The sequence below is a fragment of the Pollachius pollachius genome (assembly GCF_949987615.1).
Source record: "Pollachius pollachius genome assembly, chromosome: 2".
NCBI classification, from domain to species: Eukaryota; Metazoa; Chordata; class Actinopteri; order Gadiformes; family Gadidae; genus Pollachius; species Pollachius pollachius.
Window position 1 is genome coordinate 20,793,548 of NC_136935.1, and position 26,865 is coordinate 20,820,412.

At 44.5% G+C, this 26,865-nt stretch overlaps 1 protein-coding gene across 1 annotated transcript in view; it reads left to right on the forward strand.

Annotated features, from left to right (window-relative positions):
- Nucleotides 1-26,865, forward strand: part of lrpprc (leucine-rich pentatricopeptide repeat containing) — a 55,730-nt gene that overhangs the window by 17,540 nt on the left and 11,325 nt on the right. Inside the window, exons 15-30 of the mRNA XM_079728804.1 lie at nt 2,643-2,670; nt 3,206-3,263; nt 4,624-4,730; nt 5,577-5,654; nt 6,025-6,078; nt 6,662-6,775; nt 8,645-8,775; nt 9,356-9,441; nt 13,107-13,314; nt 17,550-17,674; nt 19,198-19,304; nt 22,604-22,672; nt 22,780-22,870; nt 24,637-24,779; nt 25,743-25,866; nt 26,090-26,213. Of these exons, the coding sequence (XP_079584930.1) occupies nt 2,643-2,670; nt 3,206-3,263; nt 4,624-4,730; nt 5,577-5,654; nt 6,025-6,078; nt 6,662-6,775; nt 8,645-8,775; nt 9,356-9,441; nt 13,107-13,314; nt 17,550-17,674; nt 19,198-19,304; nt 22,604-22,672; nt 22,780-22,870; nt 24,637-24,779; nt 25,743-25,866; nt 26,090-26,213 (1,647 nt within the window). The remainder of the gene's footprint in view (nt 1-2,642; nt 2,671-3,205; nt 3,264-4,623; nt 4,731-5,576; nt 5,655-6,024; nt 6,079-6,661; nt 6,776-8,644; nt 8,776-9,355; nt 9,442-13,106; nt 13,315-17,549; nt 17,675-19,197; nt 19,305-22,603; nt 22,673-22,779; nt 22,871-24,636; nt 24,780-25,742; nt 25,867-26,089; nt 26,214-26,865) is intronic.

Here is a 26,865-nt window from a genome sequence, read left to right on the forward strand (position 1 = left end):
ATAGCTAAGATTCTGTGGACCAGCTGAGGAGCAGCTCCAGCGGGGGGGAACTCGGCGGCAGCTCAGCTCCGGGAGTACAATCCCTTTCTCTGCCGGATTGCCGCCGAGCTCCCCCCGCCGGAGCTGCCGGACTGCCGCCGAAGCTTCGCCGGCAGTCCGCAGGAGGAGACATGGAGGAGAATTGTACTCTCGGAGCTGAGCTGCCGGACTGCCGCCGAGCTAACCCCGCCAGACTTTTCAGTTCCCGGAGTACACCAGCCGGAGCTGCCGGACGGCCGAACGGCTTTGACGGCGGCAGTCCCGCAGCTCCGGCGGTGCCGCCGAAGCTTAATTTGAGGAACCCGTTTGACTCATTAGCCGGACCCGACCCCACTGTAAGAGAGAGAGCACAACAACATGTCAGTATTTAGCTTTCTCATTATGCCCCCTCCCAACAGCTACGTTGGTTCCCCTGATTGAGCCGCCTCGCCACCGGTGTGCAGCCTGCACCAAGCCATGCCCCCTCGGCATGATATCATATTTTATTGATCCATGGACCTCCACTCTAAAGTGACCCTTTGACTTGACAGACAGATCAAGTGAGTTAGTTTAGTAGTTTTCAATGCAAGGTTTTGAGCAGGAGGCTTAGAGCAGCTCTCATCGGAGGAAGGAGTCATAGAAGCAAATATGTAAAAGTACCACAAATACATTTTTGAGATCATAACTGCTTTGTATAAATGGGTCTGAATATCACTGAAAGGCTTTTGTTTGCCACTTGAGGAGGAGGCATGGAACCTGATTGATTGCTTTTTGAGTCCTCATGACGCGATAAGATCTTGTTATCGTGACTTAACTGACATATGCATCTCATAGCATGGACCTTTCGCCTATACAGTTGCAACCTTCTCTGTAGCTGACCAACATTTATATGACAACTGTCTCTGACCGACGCATTACAATTTCAAATTTCAAACCATTTCAAAATCAGTTGTTCAGTTGTTCAGCTGAGCCATGATTGCTCTCCTCTTCTCACCACTGTGATCGAGTGGCTGCCTTTCCCCTCTTCACACAGGTTAATCCACAGCCCTGGCTGTATAATATTCCATATTATAGTACATTTTGCCTAGCTTCTCTAGCATGAATAGGCTACAGCTGAATTAATGAGGTTTGTGTTTTGGCTTTTGAATTTGTTTTGGGAGGTTTACAGTTGTGTTGTGGCTTTTGCACGTTTGCGTTTTTCGAATATGCAATGCATTTTGGATGGGCAGTTTGGGCGACGCGTCTTGGCCTACGTAGTTCTGACTTATCACAACCAGCAAAACGGGCACAAACAAATATTATACCAACCCTGGCAGCTTTGGCTTTCATACTCACCAGTGTGACCCCCGTAAAAAACAGCTTTTACACATTTCACTGAACATGAAGCATTAGGCTTACATTTTTACCATGTGTAAATGGTATTAATGATATTAATTAAAAGCAATATTGTTTTGGGTCTAATGAACCTTGATGGGCTCTGCAACGATAGTCAAAAAAATACTAAATACAAAAATAAATACTAAATACTAAAAGTCTCAACACCCAACTCTGTCGACTTTATATTCACGTTCCATAATAAAGTGATCTTCAATGTGGAGTTAATGGGACAGTCCGCGGTCCAAGTTAAGGTGTTAACTGAAGACCTGAATGTCAGAAAATGTCTTTAAAGCGGCACAGAAAGAGAGGCAATGTCCAGTCTGGCCCCTTCACATCGCTGGACCCTCACTCCCTGCTTCAGATCGCTCTATTGTAAAGAGCTGATGGCAGACTTTTCTCATTTTGTGTGCCATTGTAAGGACAAAGCAGGCAAATTATTTTTTCTGTGGGTAGAGCATTTTAGTGGTACTCTACAGAGGTATTATGTATAACTGGTCCAGTACTGGGGTATTTTAGAGGGAATAACTAGTCCAGTACTATGTTTGGTTTGCATGTGCGAAATGGCTAGAAGGTCTGTGAGTCTTGTATCATAAACCGTGTGTGTGTGTGTGTGTGTGTGTGTGTGTGTGTGTGTGTGTGTGTGTGTGTGTGTGTGTGTGTGTGTGTGTGATATGGGACCTGCCCTTGTCAAAGGCAAGGTCAGTGGATAATTAAATCATTAAATTCCTTCCCTCTTCTTTCCTCCAATCACCCTTTCATTCCCCCTCTCATGCACACGTCCAAATAGCTGACAACTCTGGAAATGTCTCAGTTGTCATCATTTAGTGTGCTGACTGCTGCATGCTGTCGGTTTTGTGTTTTTCAATTTTCATTTCTTCAGGAATATGTCAGTCCACCACACAGACCTTCAAACTCGTTTTTTTTTTTTTGTACCTTGACCCCCCGAATGAAAAACAATTAGTAGTTGATGTGTGGTTTAAGTTTGAAAAAGAAGAATGGAAGGGATTATTTTCGCTAGCACCCTCATACAGATTATACCAGTTTGGGTAGAAGTGCCATTGACCAGAAGGTCAACATTTTAACAAGGAGATGGGCGAGTTTAGAAACTCCTGAAAGAAAACTTGAAATGTGCCTGAAAGAAAAACACTAGAAGTGTCCAGAATAAATGGATGATCACCAGTCTGCTAGGTGAGGATACGTCTTCTATATCAGCTGATCTTTTCCTTGTCCTCTACTGCCCCCCGCAGGTTCAGCGATATTGAGAGCATGGTAAAGGTAAGTCTCCCATCTCTTCGGTCTATCAAGGCTAATTGTAAGAAGCCCTCCCGGGTCCCATGGTAGAAAGATACCTCTGTACCAGACATACGGACTGCCAAACAGGATGGGCTCCTCGACTGCATCCATGAAGTGCAACATATAGTTGTCCATTGATGTGTTTACATTTTGTTTAACCATATGACCCCAGTGGTGCTCAGAAGTATTGTGTTTTTTTCGCAATAATAACTTCTTATTGAAAAAAGATATTATTTATTTCATAATTATTTATTATAATATAATAATTATTATTATTATTTATGATAATAATATTATAATGATTCCATTTCTGTGCTTCACATTTCAGGCCAATGAATGCAAGTCATTAATTATGTTGTGTTATTCATGTGGTTGTAAAAGTATGAATTTAAAGTAGCCTCAGCAGTTCTCAGTCATGTGATTTTATGAAGCACCATCGGACCGATGGAATTCCTCATTTAATGGCCTTGTGGATGAGATATGTTGTATATTTGATTGTTTTCTCTTTTTCCTGTAGATCACCGACCTCCTCTACAGAGACGCTCGCTTCACTAGAGGCAACTCCAAGCCCGCTGGTAAGCCCAGCAGACTTTACGCAAGAAGTCACTGATGAGTGTATTATGTGTACACTTCAAACCGCAGACATGAATATCAATGCATTTATATTGAGTGTATGTTGGTTTATATTTTACTGAAATAATTGAATTGATGAATAGACCGAGCGTTGAATTGAGATGAGCCTGTGTGCTTTTCTTTAAAAAGAACGCACTGGGATGAGCAAAATGTGATTTATTAAGCGAAGCCTAGTCTCACAAATCAGACTTTGGATTTCTTATCTAAAGTCTGAAGGCAGAGCCGAAGTTTCTTTTTTCAGGCGCTTCATGTTTGTTAAACCAGATCATGTTGATGGAAGCCGGGCTCTGGGAGCACGTGATTGGATATTAACAGTGAACAGTAAAAAATGTCTAAAAAGAGGTCAAATCAACATCGTGTTGCCTGGCCACTGTAGAAATGCCAGTTTCTGTTTGGTAAAATATCCCTGGAATGGGAACAAAGACAAGGAAGACCTCCGGCGGTTGAGTGGTTGGTCTCCGGCCCAGTCTCTGTGCTGAACCCCCCCCCCCCCCCCAGATGTTCTAACACAGTCGGACTGCTGGATCCCAGATCACACTCAACCTGACCATGTCATATTTGAGTCTGCTCATCCGCTTTCTCAGCAGAAGACATGATTGTCCTCACGTGTGCGTGTTCTTCAGTGTGATTGTCGTGTGCCTTTGCTCCTAGCTTGTTCCTTGCTACTGAACTAACTCAACTGACTGGCAAATGTCCTGCACGTGTTTGAGTGCTTTTATCGTTTTATCGTGCACATCTGCGGTCTCTGTTGCATTGGGTGTGTGTGAGTGCGATCTGAGTCTCTGTCAGTAGACATAGACCCTGGCTGCTGACACAGCGCTGAGTTGTAAGAGTGTGTCAAAACGGAACAGAATCTCTGATATGACACTGTGTGTGTGTGTGTGTGTGTGTGTGTGTGTGGAGAGGAAGTGTCGCTCCGTGTCAGTGTGTGTGTGTCTTGCAAAGTGTGCGCTGCTCCCCCACCTCCATGCCTCCTCCCCATCACGCCCCCTTGCCCCACGCCTGCACTGGTGTGTGTGCTGGTGGGAGCGATCGAGACGGTTATCCATGTCACATTCTGTTAGACTGTGTCTATGTGTGTGGGGGGTGCTGTCACTGTGGCTTGCAATGCATTCTATCACACAGCAGAGTGAAGCCTCTGTCAGCAGAATGCTATCACTTTAACGCACACTGCAGAGGTTACAGAAAAAAACATGTATTAATGCACAAATGGCCCCTGTGACTGGCACAATGACAAATGAAACGCACTCCCTTGACTGTGTGTGTGTATGTGTGTGTGTATCTGTGTCCTTCCATGTCTAGACACTGCTTCATTTCTATTGTACAACCTGGTGGACAGCATGACTGAAGCAGAGGTCCGTGCTCATGAGACCAAACTGCAGGAGTACTTTAACAAGCTGAGTGAACAGGTACCCACACAAACACAATACACACCAGTACTTTTGTTGTGAACATTATATTCACGTACACATTTCCAATGGATCTATGCAGACAAGCTGCATCATACATGTGGGCTACGGGGGTGTGGCCAATGAGAGCACAGGTTACAGGTGCTGTAAGCTGCGTGAAATACTTACTGTTAAAAGATGATCTATTGGATTCTAAGCTGTGTGTGGGATTTAACCTGGCCGCCTGCTTCCCACCCATCTGTTCTCGTTATCGGCATCAACCCCAGTGACAAACTGTATATATTTACTCATGCTCCTTCTTACTGATATTGCTGCTCCATTTGCAAGCTTTTTTGCTTCCAAAGCAATCTCTATTATCTGCAATTGTATCAGTGAGTTATATGTAGCATTATTCAAATGCTCTCTTCCTCACCTTGGTTGTTGAAAAGGGTTGATGATTGATTATCTTTCTTAGGCTTTTGAAAGCAGAGTAATTCTATAATTTGTGCCAGTATTCTTTATTTTTCCTTTTTTACACAAGCGCAAATTTTCTGAATAACGGAATTTTTAGGTTATTGTCACGGCAATCTTTACTTTGAAATACTGAAATAGGGAATAATTTGTGCCTTAACATTGTCAAGTGCAGTCACAACAAAAGTTCAAATAACACTTCAATGTAATGTGCTAAATTGGAAAAATGCTTTTCTTTCATCCAGAAGTTTCCGTTCATTTGCTGCAGCCTTACGTTAATTACTAATGAATGCCGGTTGACTACTCCTGAAGAAATAGTGCAGACATGGCTCACTCTGCTCATCAAAACATGATTCTCCTGAATTATTGGTGATATCTGCTCCTGTATTCCTCCAGAAGATCACCATCTCCTTCAACATCTACAGAGGCATGAGGAACCTCCTGGACTCGTACCAGGTCCCAGAGCTCATTAAGGTGAGTGTCTTCATATCTCCAACCTGCCCATTTGATGTGATGGAGAATTATCCACCTCAAAAAGGGTTTTATGGAAGAGTCCCTTTTAGCCTCTATGTCTGTCAGTTTATGTAAAAAATATCTTATTTCACCCAACTAGAGAGATAAAACTATATTTTAAATATTAAAGATTCCAAGTAGGAAAGAGTAAAGTGGCCAAGTGATGTACATATAATGTAATATGGAAAAGAGGGGTCGGCTTGGAAAAGAGTAAGATTAATACAGTGAACTAAATAGTGTGTGTTCATTGTAGTAAAACTCAAAGTGTTTCTTCTGTGTTAGCCCTCTCAGGCTTATTGTTTTTTATCTCATCTTATGTTTTGTATTTCAGGATGTTCTTAAACTGGTGAACCCCAAAGAGATGACCTCAGCGGCGCCGAACACTGTGAGTAGAACACCGCTGTATGCACCGCAAAATTTCCTTCAGGCATTTGTATCTACTTAATGTCAATAAACTGGAACATATAGTGAGGCATTAACCATTACATATTCATTTAAAAAAAATCCACAATGCAAGAAATGTATATTACTTTTATGCTTTTTTATTACGTGTTTATCGATAATTTAGTTTCGGTTTATCATGCAATTCAACACATAAATTTTTAAAACAACCTGAACATATCTGTAGTCAATGTTGTTCAATTGGGATTTTGATAATGTTATCAATAGAAGCACATCCTATAACTTAGATATTATACAAATCCAAAATGCTGGCCAGCCCATCCGCTCTTTTTGTTTATAAGAATCTTTGTATCAACCCTCCCTTGGACCCTCCTAGTTCCCCCAGCCAGCCCAGCCTATGATAGAAGGTGTCACACAGAGCAGAACCAGTTAAGAGAGTACTGAACACTGTGTTAGAGTTTTATGAGTTCTGAAAGCCTACTGAAGGGGAGGGAATCAATCTTACATTTTACTACTTTAAATATGTAATGTGTGTGTGTGTGTAACTCTCTCTCTTGCTTAACCAGGCCACTGGGGCCAAACTAGAGGGGCTGGAGACGAAGTTAGCTGAACTGAAAGCTGAAAACAAACCAGTGGGCGTTGTGGTGAAACAAATCATACTAGCCCTTTGTGCCAAAGAGGTAGGACAGTGGAACAAGGTCTTCTCTTTATCTCTGTTCTTCTTCACTTCCTCCGTTTGACACATTTAATTTTTTCTTTGACAGCTTTGCTATATTTTCTACACTCGTTATTATCCTGTTGGAAAGTGTTGAAGACATAGTTACTTGGTCTGTGTTTTGAGGGGAAGGGGACACTAGGCGGCATGCAGCTGAGGAGGGGGGCTGGTAACCGGAATGTTGCTAGTTTGATCACGGGCTCCTCCTAGCTCTCCTCCTAGTGTTGAGGTGTCCTGGATCAAGACGTCTCCCCCTGACTGCTCCTGACGAGCTTGCTGTTATGGGGTCAGAACAGTTTCATTAATAATGAATGCACAGAGAAGGATTCACAAATGTATTTTGTGATTTATATATAAATTACTCTCTTCTCACAAATACATTTCAATGCACACACAAATGGTTATCGGTATGTATAAATGTAAAATAAATCCATAAACAAAAATAAGTTTCACAAACACATTTCTGATCCACACACAAAATATTCAAAACAATGTCTTGTTTTGAATAAATGTAATATAAATCCATAATAATATTATTTAAAAAAATATTTGCAATTTTCTTCAAAATGTATTTGGATGTTGTTACATTTATATACAAACTGTTAAACTTGAATTTACAAGACGCTTTTCATTTGTGAACTTGTTGTCATTTGTGTGTGAACTGTGCTGACGTGGCTGGATTCACAAATGCTTTTTTTCCAACAAGGAACTCTGTAGCCAATCAGATGCCTCCCTTGTTTTCAGCCAATCACATGACTGCAGTGACTGGGTTTTTAGATTGTCGGTGCCGTTTACTAATTTAACGGCACCGACAATCCCAAAACCCAGTCGAAACTAGATGGAAAAAGTGTGTACTTCAAAACGTGACGCAGCTTTTACTTCTTCGCCACCTAGAGATTGTTATGTACGATAATTTAAACCCCATGTTATTTCCCATGGACATTTGACCGAGGGAACCGGGAGGCTCGTAGGGTGGACTTATTCTTCAGAGGTCAGGACTGCAGTCATGTGATTGGCTGAAAACGAGGGAGGCATCTGATTGGCTACAGAGAGTTCCTTGTGGAAAAAAATGCATTTGTGAATCCAGCCACGTCAGGAGTCTCAAAAATCCACATATAAATACAGACCAGTTCACACACAAATGCAAATAAATTCACAAATGAAAAGCGTCTTGTTAATTCAAGTTTAACAGTTTGTATATAAATGTAACAACATCCAAACACATTTTTGATGAAAATTGCAAATGTTTTTTTAATTAATATATTTATGGATTTATATTGCATTTATTTAAAACAAGACACACTTCTAGGTGGATCAGAAATGTATTTGTGAATTTTATTTTTGTTTATGGATTTATTTTACATTTAAACATACCGATATCCATTTGTGTGTGCATTGAAATGTATTTGTGAGAAGAGAGAAATTTATATATAAATCAAAAAATACATTTGTGAATCCTTCTCTGTTCATTCATTATTAATGAGACTGTTCTGACCCCATATGCTGTCACCTTGCATGGCTGACACCGCCGTCGGTGCATGAATGTGTGAATGTTGGGCAATATGGTAAAACAATTTGACTGGCCACTGTTTAGAAAAGCGCTGTATAAATGCAGTAAATTTACCATTTACTGGTTTGGGAGGAATGGGGATGATTCCTGAGCACCTTATCCACACCCCATGAACGCTAGCCGCCCCCCTGCTAGTCATCGCTCCAGACTGCAGACCGTACAGCTGCAACATGTCTGGTTGCTGTCCAATCAGCTCATTTGCATGCACCTAATCCAATCAAACACCTGACTCTCTGTTTGTTTGTTGCCATCGTGATCAATCAGGACCTGGAGCGGGCTCTTGAGATGAAGCAGCAGTACGAGGACGAGATGACCACCGGCACTTACGCCGTCCTCATCAACCTCTGCTGTCGCCACGACAACCTGGAGGAGGCCCTCAGCCTAAAGAGAGAGCTGTGAGTGTTTGTTCATGCATGCGTACATACAATGCACGCACAACATTCACACTCATACATGCTCAATAACACACATACACACACACACACACACACACACACACACACACACACACACACACACACACACACACACACACACACACACACACACACACTGTTGTTGGCAATCTTGGAAATTAAAGTGTGACATGAGAAGTATTAAAGGAGACATCAATGCATGGTTCAGTTTCAGATTTTTATGACTTTATTATTGTAAATACTAAAAATGTAGATCTATTTGGTCTTTCTCAAACACAACACATCACAACACACAATCCACAGTTCAAGTTATAGTCATGCCTTTTTGTTTGAGCATTGTATGGACTGTCTCTACTTCTGCCTGTCTCTCCATCTGTCCCGGTCTCTCCATCTGTCCCGGTCTCTCCATCTGTCCCTGTTTCTCTACGTCTCTCTATCTGTCCCTGTCTCTCTACCTCTCTCTATCTGTCCCTGTCTCTCTACCTCTCTCTATCTGTCCCTGTCTCTCTACCTCTCTCTATCTGTCCCTGTCTTTCTACCTGTCTCTATCTGTCCCCAGGAGTCGCAGGGACTCCTCTGTCGCGCTGGATGCCGGTAAATACATCGGCCTGATGAAGGCCCTCACCAAGAGTGGGAGAGTGGAGGGTGAGTGTGACCTATGACCCCCAGGGGTCAACCTCTTCCTGGGCCCCTTGCCGATGTCACATTGAGTGTGTGTGTGTGTGCGTGTGCGTGTGCGTGTGCGCATTTCCCTCCCCTCCCTCCACATTGTCTTATGACCCATCAGTGTTGGATCCATGGACACATGGACAGCCACAACGTATCAACTGTCAATCCACACACACACCCCTCCCTCAGTCCGGTCACCCCCTCGCTCCCTCCCTCACACCCATCTATGTCACGTAGAAATGAGAGCAAGCGGGAAAATTACAGGACTGTGGGTGTTTTTCTGGAATTACTGAAATCCGCCCTGATTCTAATGGCAGATCATGTCCGCCAAAGTGCTTGAGCATTTCATACACACGCGTGGACGCATGCACATTTGCATGTGAATTCAAGCAAAAAGACATTTGGTGGATAGGACTGTGTGTGTGTGTGTGTGTGTGTGTGCGTGGGCGGTACTAACATATTGCCATTAGCCGAGTGTTCATATGGAGGGCACGCTTGTCATCCACATTTGCACACATGGCTAACCCTAATGTGATCCTGCCCCCACCCCGGTGTCGGCCTCCCGTTCCCCGTACACCTCTCTAGCAGCTTTGTTCTCAGCCCTTCTCCCCCCCCGCTTCCACAACGCTGACTTCAACCTTTGTTTCCAAGAAACTTTTTCTGGGTTTCTCTGTATCTGTATCTTGGCGTTTCTTTACTCGATTTAATCTCTCCTACTAGGAGAGGGGATAATCCTTACCCAGAGGTGTTCATGCTGCTCGATTGCCGGATTTGGGTTTTGACAATGATTTTCATTTGAATTTGTTTTCTTTATGTGAAAATTGTATTGCTTTTCAAAGATTTTCTACTACAAACCCAAAATGTCGGCTCAATCATGGGCCAATGTTACCACTTGGGCACCTCGTTGAACATTGAATAATATAAGGACTGCATGAGCTGAGGGAAGTTGAGCTTCTAGGCTTAACTCAAGGCCGATTCCACTGCAGAGCCCTCTGCCCTTTCTGTCCTTGTTCTATGCTTTACATTTGTAGACGTACCTCACACTTTCTCTAGGCACCCCTTTAAAACTGGGCTAGTCCAATTTATTTAAGAATCTTAATTTTTCATATTTGTATACATTTTATTTACATCCCGACAGGAAACAATACATCAAATACTCTGACCAGAAAATAACTAAATCCAGTATCTAAGCTGTCTTAGGCCTGTAGCAAGTCCAGCCAAACATTTGATTCGGCCCAAATGAAATGTTAGGATGGCCAACCTGTCAGTCTCACTAACCACCCGCCTACCTGCACTCCCTCTGCCCGTGCACTCGCTGTGCATCACAGTGTTCCACAAGGCTGGGCAGACCTACCGATCGATTTGTCCTCCACCAGTTAGTCGGGGCGGGAGTGGCTTTGAAGCATGTAGGGATGCTGTGTTTTTTTTCAGTTGGGTAATTTCAAATCAAACTTATTCTGGTATCTCCGAAGTTGGGCACCCCGGCTTTAAGATTTGAGTGTGTACGTTTGTTTCCATTTTGTACATTTGTGTGTTTGGGGGGTAAAAACATGGCTAGAAGTCAAGCTGTGGAACATTAGATGAACCAATGGGCTGTGTGATGTTTGTTTACCTGGCTCGCCTGCCTCCCAGCCGCGTGTGTGTGTGTGTGTGTGTGTGTGTGTGTGTGTGTGTGTGTGTGTGTGTGTGTGTGTGTGTGTGTGTGTGTGTGTGTGTGTGTGTGTGTGCGTGCGTGCGTGCGTGCGTGCGTGCGCGCATCTGGCTCGCTTTGCTGGCTGCGATGGCTGGCTGAGCTGATGGTTATGCATACTGGCTAAACGGACAGATGAATGGAGAGCTGGAGGGAGAGAGGCAGGCTTGCTGGGAGGTGGAACGTGGCTGGTTGAGGCTCCATTTGGCCAGATCAACTCCAAGCCATTGGTCTGAGTGATTAGTGGGTGTGTCGGAGAGTGATGCAGACAGGTATGGATGGAAGAAGGGATGAGACGAAGGAAGGGAGACTGAGAGAGGCACTGATGCTCAATCACACAGCCTTCGGGTCAAGCCTTTAGATGTACTATGCTTATTCCCCTCTTAACATCAACTTCAAATGCATGTTTTTAAAACATGATGTAATTTCACTGTATTATACAGTGATCATTTGCAACCAGAATAAATAATTATTAATAACAAGAATGCATGTAAACTCAAGGTTAAACATATCAAACAAGAGTGCATGTATACTCAAGGTTAAACTCGAAAAAAGATGACTCTCACTTTCTAGTATCCTTCTTGAGCCTTACTTGATTTGAGGACGATTCACCTCCTTTTTTTTTTGCCCCTGCTCCCCTTCCCAGATTTCTGTTAGTTAATTGGCATAACAAACAGCATTAAGAGGGGGGGAAACAGAGACACAGAATGGGATGCCAAAGCACTTAGCATCCCATTCTGTGTGTGTGGTTGACCAGATATATTTATTCTTCCCATTAGTATACTCCTGGCTCTGAATGCACTACCGTCATTACATCAAGGGTCTTCTTTATTTTGAGTTCATGTGTGTCTTCGCACGTCACAGTGAAGAACGAGGCAATATGACCTAATACCTTGCCAGTAGTTGAAATTCCATCTCCATTTCTACACGGCCTTCTTTAAACCTCTCTCTCCACGGCTCCATATTACCACCTCATGTCTGACTGCAGTCGTCTCGGTCAGGCAGCGTTGATTAGTATCCGTGGAAGAGAGCGGCTGTATCGCTGTCAGGCCATTAGCTGCCGGCTAAGCTGACAGTAAACACATCTTAATAAGCCTGCTTCCAATATTTCACAGCTGCACGGGTGTGGACCCATGAACACACACAAGCACACACATATGAACACACTCTGTTGATAATTGCGCCTGAAAGGGATTGGCCAGATGGTGGCAGGGCATAGTAAAAAGCCCTCCATTATGGGCAGGGCTTGACCAGCGGTCCAGCCCCCAGCCTGCCGGCTCTCTGCCGCGGCTGGCCTTCCCCAGCGCAGGCCTATAATTTAGCCCCCCCGTGTGCCTTCCATGCGGCCACAGCAGAAAGCCAACCTCCATTGTAGGGGTCCGGTAATTGTAGTCTCGTTTAGAAAACCGCAAGTAGCAATTAGTGCAGAGTTGGCATTATACGGGCTTGGGTTAGAGTTCCTGCTGAGCGCAAAATGCTGTTTTATTATGGATTTGTTTTCCCCACATGAAATTAGCTAAAGGGGTCCTTTATCACATTCACTCACCCGGCTTTCCCTCTCTCTGCCTTACAGTTTTTCTCTATTGATTTTATTCTCTATTCCCCACGTTTCAGTCCTCTATTCTGCTCATTTCATTCAACCTCTCCTCTCTTTCGGCTGGCCCTCAATCAACACCCGTTCTCTTTCTTAATCTTTCCCTCTCCTACTGGTCTTTCTATGTACATTTCATTGTTTATTTACACTTACCCTCACATAATCTGCTTCAGAGTTTCCACTCAAAGGCCTCGAAATCACAAAATCAATCAAAGTGATCACTCACACACCATCACTCAAACACTATTTTGCGACCAAAGCCATCATTAAATGCTTTGTCCCCATAGCAGTTATGACATGAACACCAAGAAACAAATGTTAACAGTGCGTTTACTCTTCCTCTGCCCCCCCCTCCAGAGGCCATGGACATCCTGAAGGAGATGAAGGAGAAGGAGGTGGTGGTGAACGACGCCAACGCCAGCCTGCTCTTCCATGCGCTCAACAACCTGGGGGCCAAGGGGGACGCCGCCTCCATCCGCCAGCTGCAGGACACCATCTTCTCTCTGGGGCTGGCCAAGCCCACCGCCAACCTCTGCTCCCCGCTGATCACCGCCTACCTGCACAGGTACGGCTGCTCCCGACAGTCACGTATGCTGCCTCAGACCTGAGACAGTGGTGCGTCTTGACAAAGGATACTTAAACATATTGGGTTACTCATGTAGTCCCTTTTGCTCTGCTGTCTCCTACTCAACGAAAGATCGACTGCGTTCTGTTTCAAAACATACCTGCTGTGTGTGTGTGTGTGTGTGTGTGTATTTCAATGAGCCTCTGGTTCTATCCCCACCCCCACATGATCATAGCCGGGGTCTCGTTCTGGGTCAGCGGCCCAGACAGAGAGAAGATTTGTAAATTGCGTGGCGTGATAGCCAGGCTTTGTTTGTTTGGGTATTGGCCAGCTGCAACCCCCCCGCCCCCCTCCCCCCACACTCCCCACCACACATGCACACAAACAACAACCCACCCCTAACTGCCATTATCCCCTGGTAAGGGTGTGTGCGTGTGCTTTATGTTTAGAAATGTTTGTTTGGTCTGAAACGGCTCATTGATGCTTTTCAGCAAAAATTACGATATGCAAATAGAGGTCATTAAACATGGGTTTTGAGGTCACTGGTACAGCCCTCCCTTAGCCCTGATTCAGCTGGCTGTGTGTATGTGTGCTGACGTGTACTCTATTCTGTATGTGTGTGTGTGTGTGTGTCTCTGTACTCCATTTGTCTGAAGTTTTTAAGTAGATCAACTCATTAGCATGTTAATTGTGTACAGGGTTACTAATTGCAGTGTTTGCTGCAGCTATGCAGTATACTATTACATGCACACACAAGGTGCACATTTGCACACAGTGTACTCATACAGCGTACAGTGTTTATCTTCTTGCTCTAGAGGTAGTGTGTGTATTTACACCATTGCAAACCAAACAAAAGGTCCAGTCCATACTAACCCAGCCCGCCCAGTATCCAAGTACATATGGAGGTTTTCCAGCCACCATTGGTTCAGTTCTTTTGTGTAGAGCGCAGATTCATTTGATTAGCAGGCTAATTCACTCCTGGGTAATTAACAACAAAAAAAAATCTTTTATGATCTTGTTTACATCCACCAAAAGTACTTCCTCCAGTTGTCAGATACATTCAAACCGCATTCAGGTATCCAGTACTGGATCCGAAACACCCTAAATGACCTAAATGATGGCCTATGATTGAACAAACTCTGCAGAATATGGCATTGGGGCAAAATACAACAGAAGAACTGCCTACTGCTCACACCCCAATAGAGCGATCTATAGACCTGTGGATGATAGGTATCTATAGATATCTATAGACCTGTCGATGAAAGGTATCTATAGACCTGTGGATTATAGGTATCTATAGACTTGATGGCTATAATAGACCTGTAGATGCCATTTTACTGACCTTTTTTAATCTTTAATCTTCTACACATTCTCATCATATATACTCTCCCCCGACCACATTCATCCTATCATTTATACCCTTACCACATTCATCCCATCATAGTCTCTCTACCCTCTCTCCCTGTCTCTGTCCCCCTCATCACTCAGCCTGAGTGTGTCAGCAGATGTGTGGACACGGGAGAGAGGGGGGTGATGGAATGGAGGAGAGGGATAGAGGAGGACAAAGCCTGTGTCACTCTCGCCTGCACTTGTCTCATCGCTGTGTCAGCACTAATGACTTAATGAACACTTCTCCGGGAGATTAGCTCCTGACAGCCCGTCATATACGCAGCCCTGTTAGCCTTGATGCCCATCCGCACAGCATTGTTAGCGCTAAACCACTACGCTAGCTGGCAGCATTGTTAGGGCAGGACCGTTACCCTAGCTGACAGCATTGTTAGCGCTATACCGCTACACTAGCTGACAGCTTTGTTAGCGCTATAACGCTACGCTAGCTGGCAGCTTTGTTAGCGCTAAACCGTTACGCTAGCTGGCAGCTTTGTTAGTGCTAAACTGCTACGCTAGCTGGCAGCTTTGTTAGTGCTAAACCGCTACGCTAGTTGGCAGCTTTGTTAGCACTAAACCGCTACACTAGCTGGCAGCATGCTAATGATGCCGTTTCTCCAGGATGCTTACGATTCCAAAAAAGAGACGGCTTGAAGGAGTTGTAAATTAGGAGGTAGGAGATGAAAATTAGAAGGTAGCAGATATGAGAAAGAAGGTAGGAAATGTGAGGTAGGAGTTGTGAGATAGGAGGTAGGAGATGTGAGGTAAGAGATGTTGGATGTAAAATAGGGGTAGGAGATGTGCGATGTGAGGTTGGAGGTAAGAGATATGAGGGAAGAGATGTGAGATGTAAAATAGGAGGTAGAGATGTGAGATAGGAGGTAGGAGACATCAAGGACAGAGTGTAGATAGACACAATAGGAGGGGTAAGAGGGGAAAGAAGGCCGAAGGGTCGTGTTTGAGACGGGCTGGACCAAGAAGCCTCAAGAGAAACAGATAAGGGTGGTGAGATATAAAGGAAGAAGGAAGGGATAGAGAAAGAAGAATGATGACCAGAACAGTGGATTGTCCTTAGAGTGAGACACACACACACACACACACACACACACACACACACACACACACACACACACACACACACACACACACACACACACACACACACACACACACACACACACACACACACACACAAACTTGAGAGGAGTGGGGTTGATAACGGGGCCTGTCTCCTGATCACTCATATTTTGGGAGAGGGCGGGAGGATCTGGGTCTTCTTGTCTGGGATCCTTCAGGTTTCCTCAAGCAGCCCTTCTCATTACAGGGCTTAATTGTCTGGAAGTCAGGGAGGAGGGGCGGGGGGGGCGGCATTAACAGGGCTGTGCGCCATCGTAAGTGGAGACGCAAAGTGACAGTTAAATTGTACCTGGGGGGGGGGAAATTATTCATCTTTGGACATCTTTAGCTCCTTCGGGAGGGGGGTGAGGATCAGAGTGTTGGAGGGTGGGTGGACGGGTGTGTAATTTCATCCATCCAGGCCTCATTTCTTCTTTTTCCATTACTTATTTTTGGTTTCATTGAGGAGAGCGGTAGTGGATTTGTGTGAAAGAAGAGTAACACAGGGGAGAGATAATTGCAGTGCATTAGAATATGGTGGGGTTCTTTGGGTCTGGTTCTTGTGTTGGGTCATGATGGGAGCTCTAGCCACTTCCAGGAGTATATTTTGGTTGTACGCCAGGAGCAGCCATCACAACACCAGCCCGTGTGCGTGTGTGTGTGTGTGTGTGTGTGTGTGTGTGTGTGTGTGTGTGTGTGTAAACGTGATTAGTGCTTGATACAAAACATGTTGTACCTCTTTTTAGAACAAACTAACTCCTGTTATCTTCCTACTCCAAACATCATTTCTTCAACTCTCTAAGGAACACATAAAGTCACTCCTCTCTCTGCTTATTCTGAATGGCTTCTAAGGCCAGCTTTATACATATGTCTTGCCCGACCGTCTTAATTAGTCAGAGGGACTTTATTGGATAAGTTATATCTGTTGGCGTCTATAAACCCATGCTTCTAGCTGTCTCTTCTCTCTGTCCCTTCTGCTCAACAGCGTGCCCTATCTGCTTTGACCTCTGGGTGATTGACGTGGTAATAACCCAATCACCAGATTGATGGCAGTGCTGTCACAATAGATGGGGGATTGAAGTGCTCTCGCTCTTCCAGCTCTCTCTCTCGTTGCTCTTTATCTCTCCTTTCTCTTTCTTCCATGTTCCTTTATTGTGTGTGTAGGTGTGTGTTGGGGTTGTAGTGAGGGGGATGTGTGTTCAGTTGAGGTGAAGGCCTGTTTGTTGGGTTGAGGTGTGTGTGGGTTTTCAGTTGAAGTGATGGCGTGTGTTTTGTGTGTGTGTGTGTGTGTGTGTGTGTGTGTTGGTCGAGGTAAAGGTGGGTTGAGGTAAAGGTGGGTGGGGGGGTATCCCTCAGTGAGAAGCCAGGGGAGGGGAGAGCAGAGCTTCTAAAGATCAGAGCTGTCAGTCCTGGTGTCTATTATCTGAATGCACCTCTAAAAGCCTGTCCGCAGGAGTCGTTACCCTGGCAGACAGGTGTGCAAGGCTATGCGGCTCCGCGCATAATGGTCGATAGAGTGCACCAGGGGGAGGCCAAAGGGCTCTCGTTCACCCCACAACGCTGACATTGATTGAAAGGATGCCATTGTTGTGGCGGGTCAGAGCTCTTGAATGGAAGGCCATGGGGTTAACACCCAGGACACATGCTCCATTCTCCACCTACACGCTCTCCTGAAATACAATTGCACAGACCTGACACCTGTGTGTGTGTGTGTGTGTGTGTGTGTGATGCAGTAATGACCTGTCTGCAGCTCTGGAAGCGGCCATGGAGTGCCAGAAGCGCTACGGCCAGCTGCCCCGTATCCACGACGTCATCGTGGGGCTGGTGGAGACCGGAGACACGGAGCTACTGCAGAAAGGTTGGTGGCCCGTCTCCTCTGCACTGATCATCTGTTTGAGTCAGTTCATGATCTCTTTGTTTACCTGAACATTTACAATATGGAGGAATAAAGAGGTTTAATCTGAACTGTAAGTGAACCCCCTTTTCACTAACTCCTCAAAGGCTTTTTAGGTTGAGCGTTATATAAAGGCGGGGTAGTTGTTATCCCCATGGTTACATGCATTTTTTTTTTTCTGTATCCATTTTCTTTCAGTTAGTCTGCATCATTGAGTATGAGCGATGTTTACGAGGTGTGCCATTGTACTAAATATTTTCCTAAAAGCTTGATGCAGTGTTGGGGGGGTCATACAGAGCGGGATCGTCCAAGAGAGGAGCACACTCCAGTCGCGCCTACTAGAGGCAAACAATGGTTCTGCTGGCAGCTTGTTTGTAGTGACGCCCCTCTGTGTGATCGGCCCCTTACACAGCCATCAACATCAAACCCAGCCCAGACGCAGCTCCACACATCCACATGAACAGAGGCGTAGCCTGCACATCATCCTTCGGTTAGGAGCAGAGTAGTTTAATACGCTATTATAGTACCGTTGACTAAATTGTGGAGCTTACTATGTGAAAGATCATAGAAGACATACTAAGATGCATGTTTTTGGGGTTCACTGTCTCTGAGATGGAGAGAGCTGGAATTGCAGAGAGGGTGATATGCAGATATACACAGAAACTAACAAACGCAGGCCTTTTCAATCAAATGATTGAACTGAGAGCCCCTATCCCGTGTAGGTCTGTGTTTTCTTGTTTATGTTAAGTTACTGGTTTCTGGAGCATGTGTTTTTTGGTTCTATATGAAGCACTGTTGTGGAAGAGAGTGAGAGAAAGGTGTAGGCCTGGCTCCATCTGAGGCATGCAAAGCGGGAACACTACAGTATAACTTCTACATCGAAGTCAAGGGTCAAGTTCATCACACGATGGGCCTGAGTGGCTGTGGAGTGGCTACAGGTGGATGCCCTGCTGTTGAGCACCTCGCCCCCTCTTTCCCTCACCATTTCTCTTGGTTTAGTCCTCTTTACATCCTCCTCTGGGGAAGGTCAAGACTCTCTATCTCCCTCTCTTATCTCTTGTATGCTCAGATATACAGCAACTTGAAAGCTGAGCCCCTGCCGGCTGTGGGCCTTTTTATACAATAAATAAATACTGCCCTTGCGCAGTCAAGCTCCATGAGAGTCTCAGGGCTCAGGAATGCAACCATTTATTATGTAGATACCCAGACTTATTTTCCTTGGTCCCATCGATGTCAATGTGTGTTTAAGTTCCTTTCCCAACATCTCTGATGGCAGATAATATTGAGAGCTGATCTGAGTCTTGAATAGCTTTATGTGTGCGTGTGTGTGTGTGTGTGTGTGAGAGAGTGTGTGAGAAAGCACATAAAACACTTGCTTTGCTACTTTGGTTTGAGTTTCTGCCAAGCTCAAAAATTTTCTTCCTCATACAAATGTTTTGTTTCCTCTCAATGTCTGTTTTCCTCCTCCCTCCCTGCCAACGTGCCAGCCATGGACTTTGTGAGCCAGGAGCGAGGCGAGATGACCATGCTCTACGACCTTTACTTTGCCTTCATGCAGACCAACCGCTTCCGGGAAGCCCGCAAGATCATTGAGGTACTCACTCACTCACTCACTCAGTTGTTTTATCTTTCCCTATAAACACATGTACTAACACTTTCAGTTCAGTCAATATTATGTGCACATATTATAGCTTGTTATTCCCGCTGCCCATCCCTGATGCTCAGTTGCCTTGAGACTTCTTGTGCCTCCTGTGGTTGTCATTGCTGCTATCCACAGTGTTCTATCTTAACCTCTTCAACCCAAAATGACCTGGTACTAGGCAAAGACCCTCAATTGCAAAGGCAATTGCGAAAGCATTTAAACACATGAGACAACAGTCATGTGACACACCACTAGAAAGATTCGATTCTTAACTTTAGTCTAGAATTTTAGCTTAATTGGAGACAATTCCAACCCAAAACAAAATAAGAAGCATTCAACAACAAGAGGCATGTATTTCATAACTGTGCACCAACCTTGCACATCAATAGCAATCTTTTTCACTTAATTTGATCTACGTAAACTATATATCATATATGTCATACCTGATTCCAACAGTCCAGACTATGTCACTCTGCGACAAAAACATGTGAACTAGTTGTTAATAACTATCAAGAATAACCATCCCTTTTTCCAGTAACAACAAAAGACTCTGTTATTTTTGTCTTCAAAGTTGTGTTTGATCGCATAAATCCACCATAATCGGATTATCTAGTGTTTAGCAGCTAAGAGACGTTTAGTAGCTAAGAGAGGTTTTCAGAATAAATACCTAAATTGCCTTCAATAAGAACACATGTTTTCCATCACCGTCTGGTGGCCTTATGTTGCAATTTGGATTGTTTGGCTTGATGTCATTGAACTCTTTGCCCTGACCTTTCAATTGAGGGGTCAAATGTCAAAATTCTAAAATGGCTTCCAAAGATATCCAAGTGTTTGTGTCTCATGGATTTATATAGTCAATTTTGCATTGGTTTGCATTAGGTTGGAATTATGTTTTTATTTGGAGGTTTTACCTAAACCTACCTCTACTTAAACCTCTCTATCTCTGCTATATTTCACTTTATTGACATCAAATATTGACCCAGGTGCGCATAAGATGTTGGACATTCCCTACAGTACTATAGGTGCTATGGCTCTATAGTACTGTAGGGCAACCCACTGATAATGCACTCGGTGGTGTCACTCTAAACCAGGAGATTTATTTCTAGCGGAAATAAAATCTTCGACTTATGATATGTCCTACCTTTCGGGGATGATATTTTCAGAAATAGGCCTAGTGATGAAGATGTTAAATCATGTTATAAATCCTATAGATGGGTTAATAGTTATGAATGAAGGGAGATTGAGGCAGATAGAGAATTAAAGAGGTAGTGGCAGTGTGGACCTAACTAAGAACCAACTGGGGGGGGGGGCTGTTAAAGACTAGATAGATGGACTTGGAGGGACAGAAATGGCAATTTTTGGAGTACTTGTAGCAGCTTGGATGTTGAGATTGTCTCATTACAGCTCCAACCATGTTGTTGTGTGCTTGGACCCAAGGCTTTAGAGTTATCCTTCACACTGCTGACCCTGTAGCCTTACAGATGGACTGCAGTGTACATGTTGTCAATAGATATAGGCCTGACAAAACCATGTTGCACTTTATGTACTTCTAAAACTCTCGTTATTTAAGAGTTAGACATGGCAGAGTTGTGTTCCGGGGGGTAGGGATACTAAGGATACATAATTCAATCATATCAAATCAATGTCATGTATAAAAGGTTTCTTTTTTTTTACGTTTAAACGTGGTATATGGAGGTCCATTTTAATGGATGTGTGCGTATTGTAGTTGAACTTGTGTTCGCAGACACATCCACACAAATACTTTTTCTTTTGCACCATGAGTGTCAAGTAGCAGAGCAGAGTGGTGTCTCTTTAGGCTATGTTTGGTATAATTGGTGCCTGATGAATCACAGCTAATTAAATGTAATGATAGAGAAAGGTGGGCAATTTTACACTAAATGGTCATAGTCAGCTTGGGGATTATCAGGGGTGTGTGTGTGTGTGTGTGTGTGCGTGTGTGTGTGTGTGTGTGTGTGTGTGTGTGTGTGCAGAGGTTAGGTAGTATTGCTAAAAAGTGGTGTGTCATTAGGTGTTTTGGTGTCAGTCGGAGGGGGGTGCCATGGGTGATACGTGTGAGTGGAACAAGTGGGAAAGGGATTAGGAGAATCAGAACATGAGGATGTGACCTGGAGAGGGGGGGGGTGGCTCGTTAACACAGGTAAGTGTTTGGCTCCCTTTTGTCACACTCCGTTTTATTGCTTTTGCGGATCAGATATAGATAATAGTGTCTCTCAAGGCCACAAAGAGTAATGCAAATATTTACGTATATATGTTTTTGTGTCTGGATTGTCTGTGTAATCTGACCTCATATTGCTGTTTAAAGGGAAAGAGATTGTTTGTTTGTTACTTTTCTTTTAAAATTGTAGCTTTGCTGGCTCGCATGTATGACACCCCCCCATTGGTATGTATACATGTTAAAGACTGTGCAGTCCTAATTCCTGTGGATTTGTTTCTGCTCAAACAGTTTAGATTATCCTTGAGGGGTTTAGAATCCTAAGAACATGTGTGTGTGGGCCTCCGAGTGCATTATATGTATGTGTGTGTGTGTGTGTGTGTGCCTGTGTGTGTGTGTGTGTGTGTGTGTGTGTGTGTGTGTGTGTGTGTGTGTGTGTGTGTGTGTGCGAGCGAGACTCAGAGCTGCCAGGTTTTCTTCGAGCTCAGCAGATTTAAGCAAAGGGAATCGTGGAGAGGAAGAAGCACACCAGGGCCTCCAGACGATTAGAGAGACGGACAGGGCCAGCCAACACACTTTAATGTGTCCCCTTAGCTGGCGGAACGTAATGCCTCTAGCTGGCCAGAGGGCAGGAGGGATGGGGAGGAGGGTGGGACAGACGGCTGGAAAAGGAGAGCAGCCAGATTACAGCGGGCTATGCACACACTCATTCCCAATCTGGTTCAGATTGCACCCGCTAGGACTTTGCCATTGCTGCGCACAGTAATGCAGGGTCCGTGATGCAGCACCTCGGCTTGTATTTAGCGTTCACGTACTAACACACAAACCCCTTCAGATTATTGTCGGCCCACCATTCTCAGCCCACTCAGTGTACTCAACCCTTTGTGTCCAGACATTCTCAATATCTCCAAAACTGAGTGTTCTCATTTGTATATGTATATGAGAGATTAAGCCTCTGTCTTGTAATTGAAGGTGCCCTTCATTTTTCTTTGTTGGAAAATAAATACAAGTGACTTGAGTAATTTGGATGCAGGAATGCTGTTTGCAATGCTAAGTCTGATTTAATTCTTTACTCCAGACCCCTGGGTTGAGGGCCAAGGCTGGGCGGATCCAGTGGTACGCAGAGAAATGCATTGCAGGAAACCAGGTCAGTTCCTACACAAGACCCCCGTTAAAACCAATATGTAGAAGATACCACAGTGATACATATAAAACAATGGACTAACCGGAGCACACTGATGTTACTTTGTTCAGATGGAGTCCTTGGAACAGATGGTGGAGATGACAGCCAAGCTGTTTGAGTGCGACAGGGATGAGATGTACAGCTATATACTCCGGAGCTGTAGTAAGTCAGAAACACTATCATGACAAGTTATACACTTCACTTAATATGCTCTATATACATCAGAATGCATCATGGGATTTTTTTATTGGCAATACCCCGCCATTTTGAGGAGACTACAGAGTTGTAGTACTGGAAAATCAACCTAAATATAGCATGACCTCCGTAAAGGAAACTAAGTTGTACCACTTTTCGAATGAGAGATGCTGTGGGAGTTTCAAAAACGTCTCCCTATAATGACGCACAACTTCATGTTGAATTATAGAACAATGACCATTTCTATCGATATCCTAATGATCTTATGCTCTGCCATATAGCCGTGTGTGTGTGTGTGTGTGTGTGTGTGTTACACACAGTGTAATGGTCTCAGTACATTGCGTAAGGAGGAGATGTGGTCTGATTGCACTAGTGATGACTGGAGCAGATTACAGGTGATTGGAGTGTTACAGCTGATTGACATATACACACACACACACACACGTTACTGGTGTGTATCCTAAATTACAGCGTATTTGAGGGTCAAACTGCTGAACAGATTAGTTGTTTGATTGCTCTCTCAGTATGGGGTGCATTGTCAGGGGTGTGTGTCTGTGTGTATGACATCATAGTGGAATGGACTGAATGTTGAACAAATGTTAAAGCTTGGGATCTGAGGATCTTTAATTATTGACAATCCGTTTTAGACTCATCTTATCAATGATGTCAGTGACCTAACTTGTAAGAACAGTTAATGTCACGTAATCGTCATGCCTGATCACGTTGTAAACTGCAAACACGATAGTGATTATTGAACGACTTTATTTGCTGATCTTGTCCCCTTATAACTTACTCCTCACCCTAAATGTGAAGATAAAGTGAAAAAGGCCACGTGTAAAGCCGCTCCTCTTTTCATGTCTATGCTGGAGAGAGAGAGCAGTAGTGCGCACCTAAAAAAACAGCCACTCTTAAAACATAACACACACACACACACACACACACACACACACACACACACACACACACACACACACACACACACACACACACACACACACACACACACACACACACACACACACACACACACACACACACAGCAAGGCGAGTGCTGACTAACTGCGTGCGCACACACACCACGGCGGGTGCTGACTGACTGAGCACACACACAAGCCTCCGTTCCTAGCCTACTCAGTGCCAGAAGAGCTGTAGGCGAAGTAGCCTCATCAGAGACTCTGCTTGCGTTACACAGAAAAGTCTCAGGGCTTGGCGTCTTTAATCTTTGTGGACTTTTGTCAACAACAAAAATACGTATGGCGGGTCGCCATGGTTGTTGTATATAGGCCTATCGAGGGAGGTTCCCTTTCATTTATTAATAATAATATTGCATAGTTTCCAATAACTCCCGCTCAGCCCCTCGCAGCTTACATGTGACCGTGACGATTGTGTCTCTAACCTCGCGGAAGTGGTAGCAGGATTTGATACATTTAAATTCAAAAACTGTTGTGAAAAAAAATATGAAATTAACTGTATCCAGCCCTTTACATTTAAGCTACCAGATACCAATATTCGATATAAAAAAAATAATAATCATATAACTTCAGAATTATCTGGCGGGCCAGATATCATGTCTGACGGGCAAGTTATGGCTCGCGGGCCGCCAGTGGCCGACCCCTGACTTAGACCTTTAACAATCTGGTGTATGACCCCTCAATGTTTATTTGTGTCACCTTACCAACTGTAAGGGATGTTCAAATCAACTGAAATGTTGTTTCATTATGTTTGTTTTTTAGAGTCGACCAACGACTGGAAGAAAGCAGAGTCTGTTTGGACCAAGATGCAGGAGGAAAACGTGGTCCCCAGGGAGAGGACCCTGCGCCTGCTGGCAGACATCCTGAAGAGCAACGGGCAGCAGGTGCCCTTCGATGTGCCCAAGGTAAGAGGACAAACCAATGAGTCCCTCACTGGACTGAAATCATTCATTCTGCAGGTTAAAGATGTGAGTGAGAGAACGTCAGTGCATTCTGCACTCCCCATTCTCCTTAGCTCATTCTGAATGCTCTAGACAATCACTAATGGAAATATTATTGAGTTCACTTTAGATCGTCACGCTTGCTCATCTGTCAAGAAAAATGACATTGGACGGACCCAATTTCATCAAGTCTTTAATTGGATGCGTCTTTCATTCGCTGGACCACCAGCCCACAAACAGATAAATATCAGTGAGCTGTTTCAGCCCACTCAGTCCGTGTTGCTACCATGAAGAACCGATAAGGTTGGGTCTCTAACTTATAGCAGGCTGATTGGTCTGTGATGCTGTGTGTGCTGGCAGCATGGCTATGAGGTCATGGCCTTGCACTCATAGGTAATTTCATTCATTAGAAAACCTGACATTCAAGCGCTTTATACACAGTTTCAATTTCTTCCCTCTTTGGAATCTTAAGTTATTTTTCCATAGTAATAATATTTTTTATCCATAATAAAACCAACACTGGCATTCTAGTGTTGGACTTCCCTGGCCATTGTCCTTGTGCTGGTGCGTGTGTGTCTGTTGTGCGTGTGTGCGTGCATGTGCCTGCATGCGCCTACATGCGTAACTAATGGTCGTCAGGGTGACGAGACAGGAAGTGATAGCTGCTGCCTCCGGCTGTTAAACGAATGACCCCTGGACACACACACACACACACACATCACACACGTTATAAAGAAACGTATACTCTCACATCTGTGCCCTGGGGTTCCAGCCCTAATTTGTCCCTTGCCAGCACAGCTTAACCCCTCCCATCGTCCACACGGGTGACTTGACACCGCCCTCCTCCAATATGACCACACAGATACAGCACTGGGAGGCTCTTGTTAGGGTGGGGAACTTCTGGTTTGACATTATGTTTCTTTACAGACCTGGTTTGAGCAGGACGCGGCCATCAAGACGCCCCCGCCCGCCATCGCGGCCCCCCTGTCCCCCACCGGGTCAGATGTCGGAGTCCGTCTTCTGGGGCTGTGCAAAAAGGGCAGGGTCAAAGGTCAGCTGCTTGGGTGTCCTGGGTCTTTCAGGTTGGACAAAGCGTAAACGTCAGAGTACGGGTTAGAATGAGTGTACAACTTTGAATTGTTCATTTTGGAGGCAAATATGTGTGACCATAGTGTACATGATGTACTGTATGTGGCTTTAGTAGATGTATGACATGATATGCATGCTTTTGTTGGCAGAATCTCAAATATATTTTCTGCCTGGGTTCTCCTCAGAGGCACTGGATATGCTGGTGTCGGCTGGGCCGGACGTGGCCCTGGGGGCCGTTGTGTACGACCACATCATACGGGCCCTGCTGGCCACCGGGGCCCTGGAAGACGCCATGACTGTCAAAGACATGTAAGATATCACCTGAGGTCTCCCACCTATTAATCAGGGTCTCAACACATGTATGATATCACCTTAGGTGTCCCACCTATTGCTGGACTTAACATATGTAAGATATCATCTGAGGTGTCCAACCTATTGCTGGACAGGTTTTTCAAGTACATGGTGTGGAAAAGAATGATGGGTGCTTTAGCTATATATTTTTTATTATAAATAACCAAGCACTTGTGTGCGTGTGCGTGTGTGAAGAGAGTTCATCAGGCTATTAACCACAGATTGTGTGTTGACAGGCCCTCCTGCTAGATATGAATAGTGGCTCTTGCGTATCTCTAGCGTAGAACACACACACACACTTTGTTAGTTTGGAAGAGGCAGTTGAAACCTCAGTCCTGCAAAGAGGAGTTGTCAGGTGGTGTTGAAGGAAGGATGTGTCGTGGCTTGGGGTCTCTGGGGGCCAAGTGGCAAGCAAGACATTAAAAGACCACAGCTTAGACCAATAGCTGATGTCCAAGCGGTTGTCCACTATTCCACTTTCTCTCACTTTGCTCCTTTATCTGCCAGTAGAATAAAAAGGGATGTGCATGATAGGCTATCAAACCATGCTGGGGTGTCTCTGTACACAATGCAGATTAGTGATTCATCAACAGGAAAGTTAACAACGGAG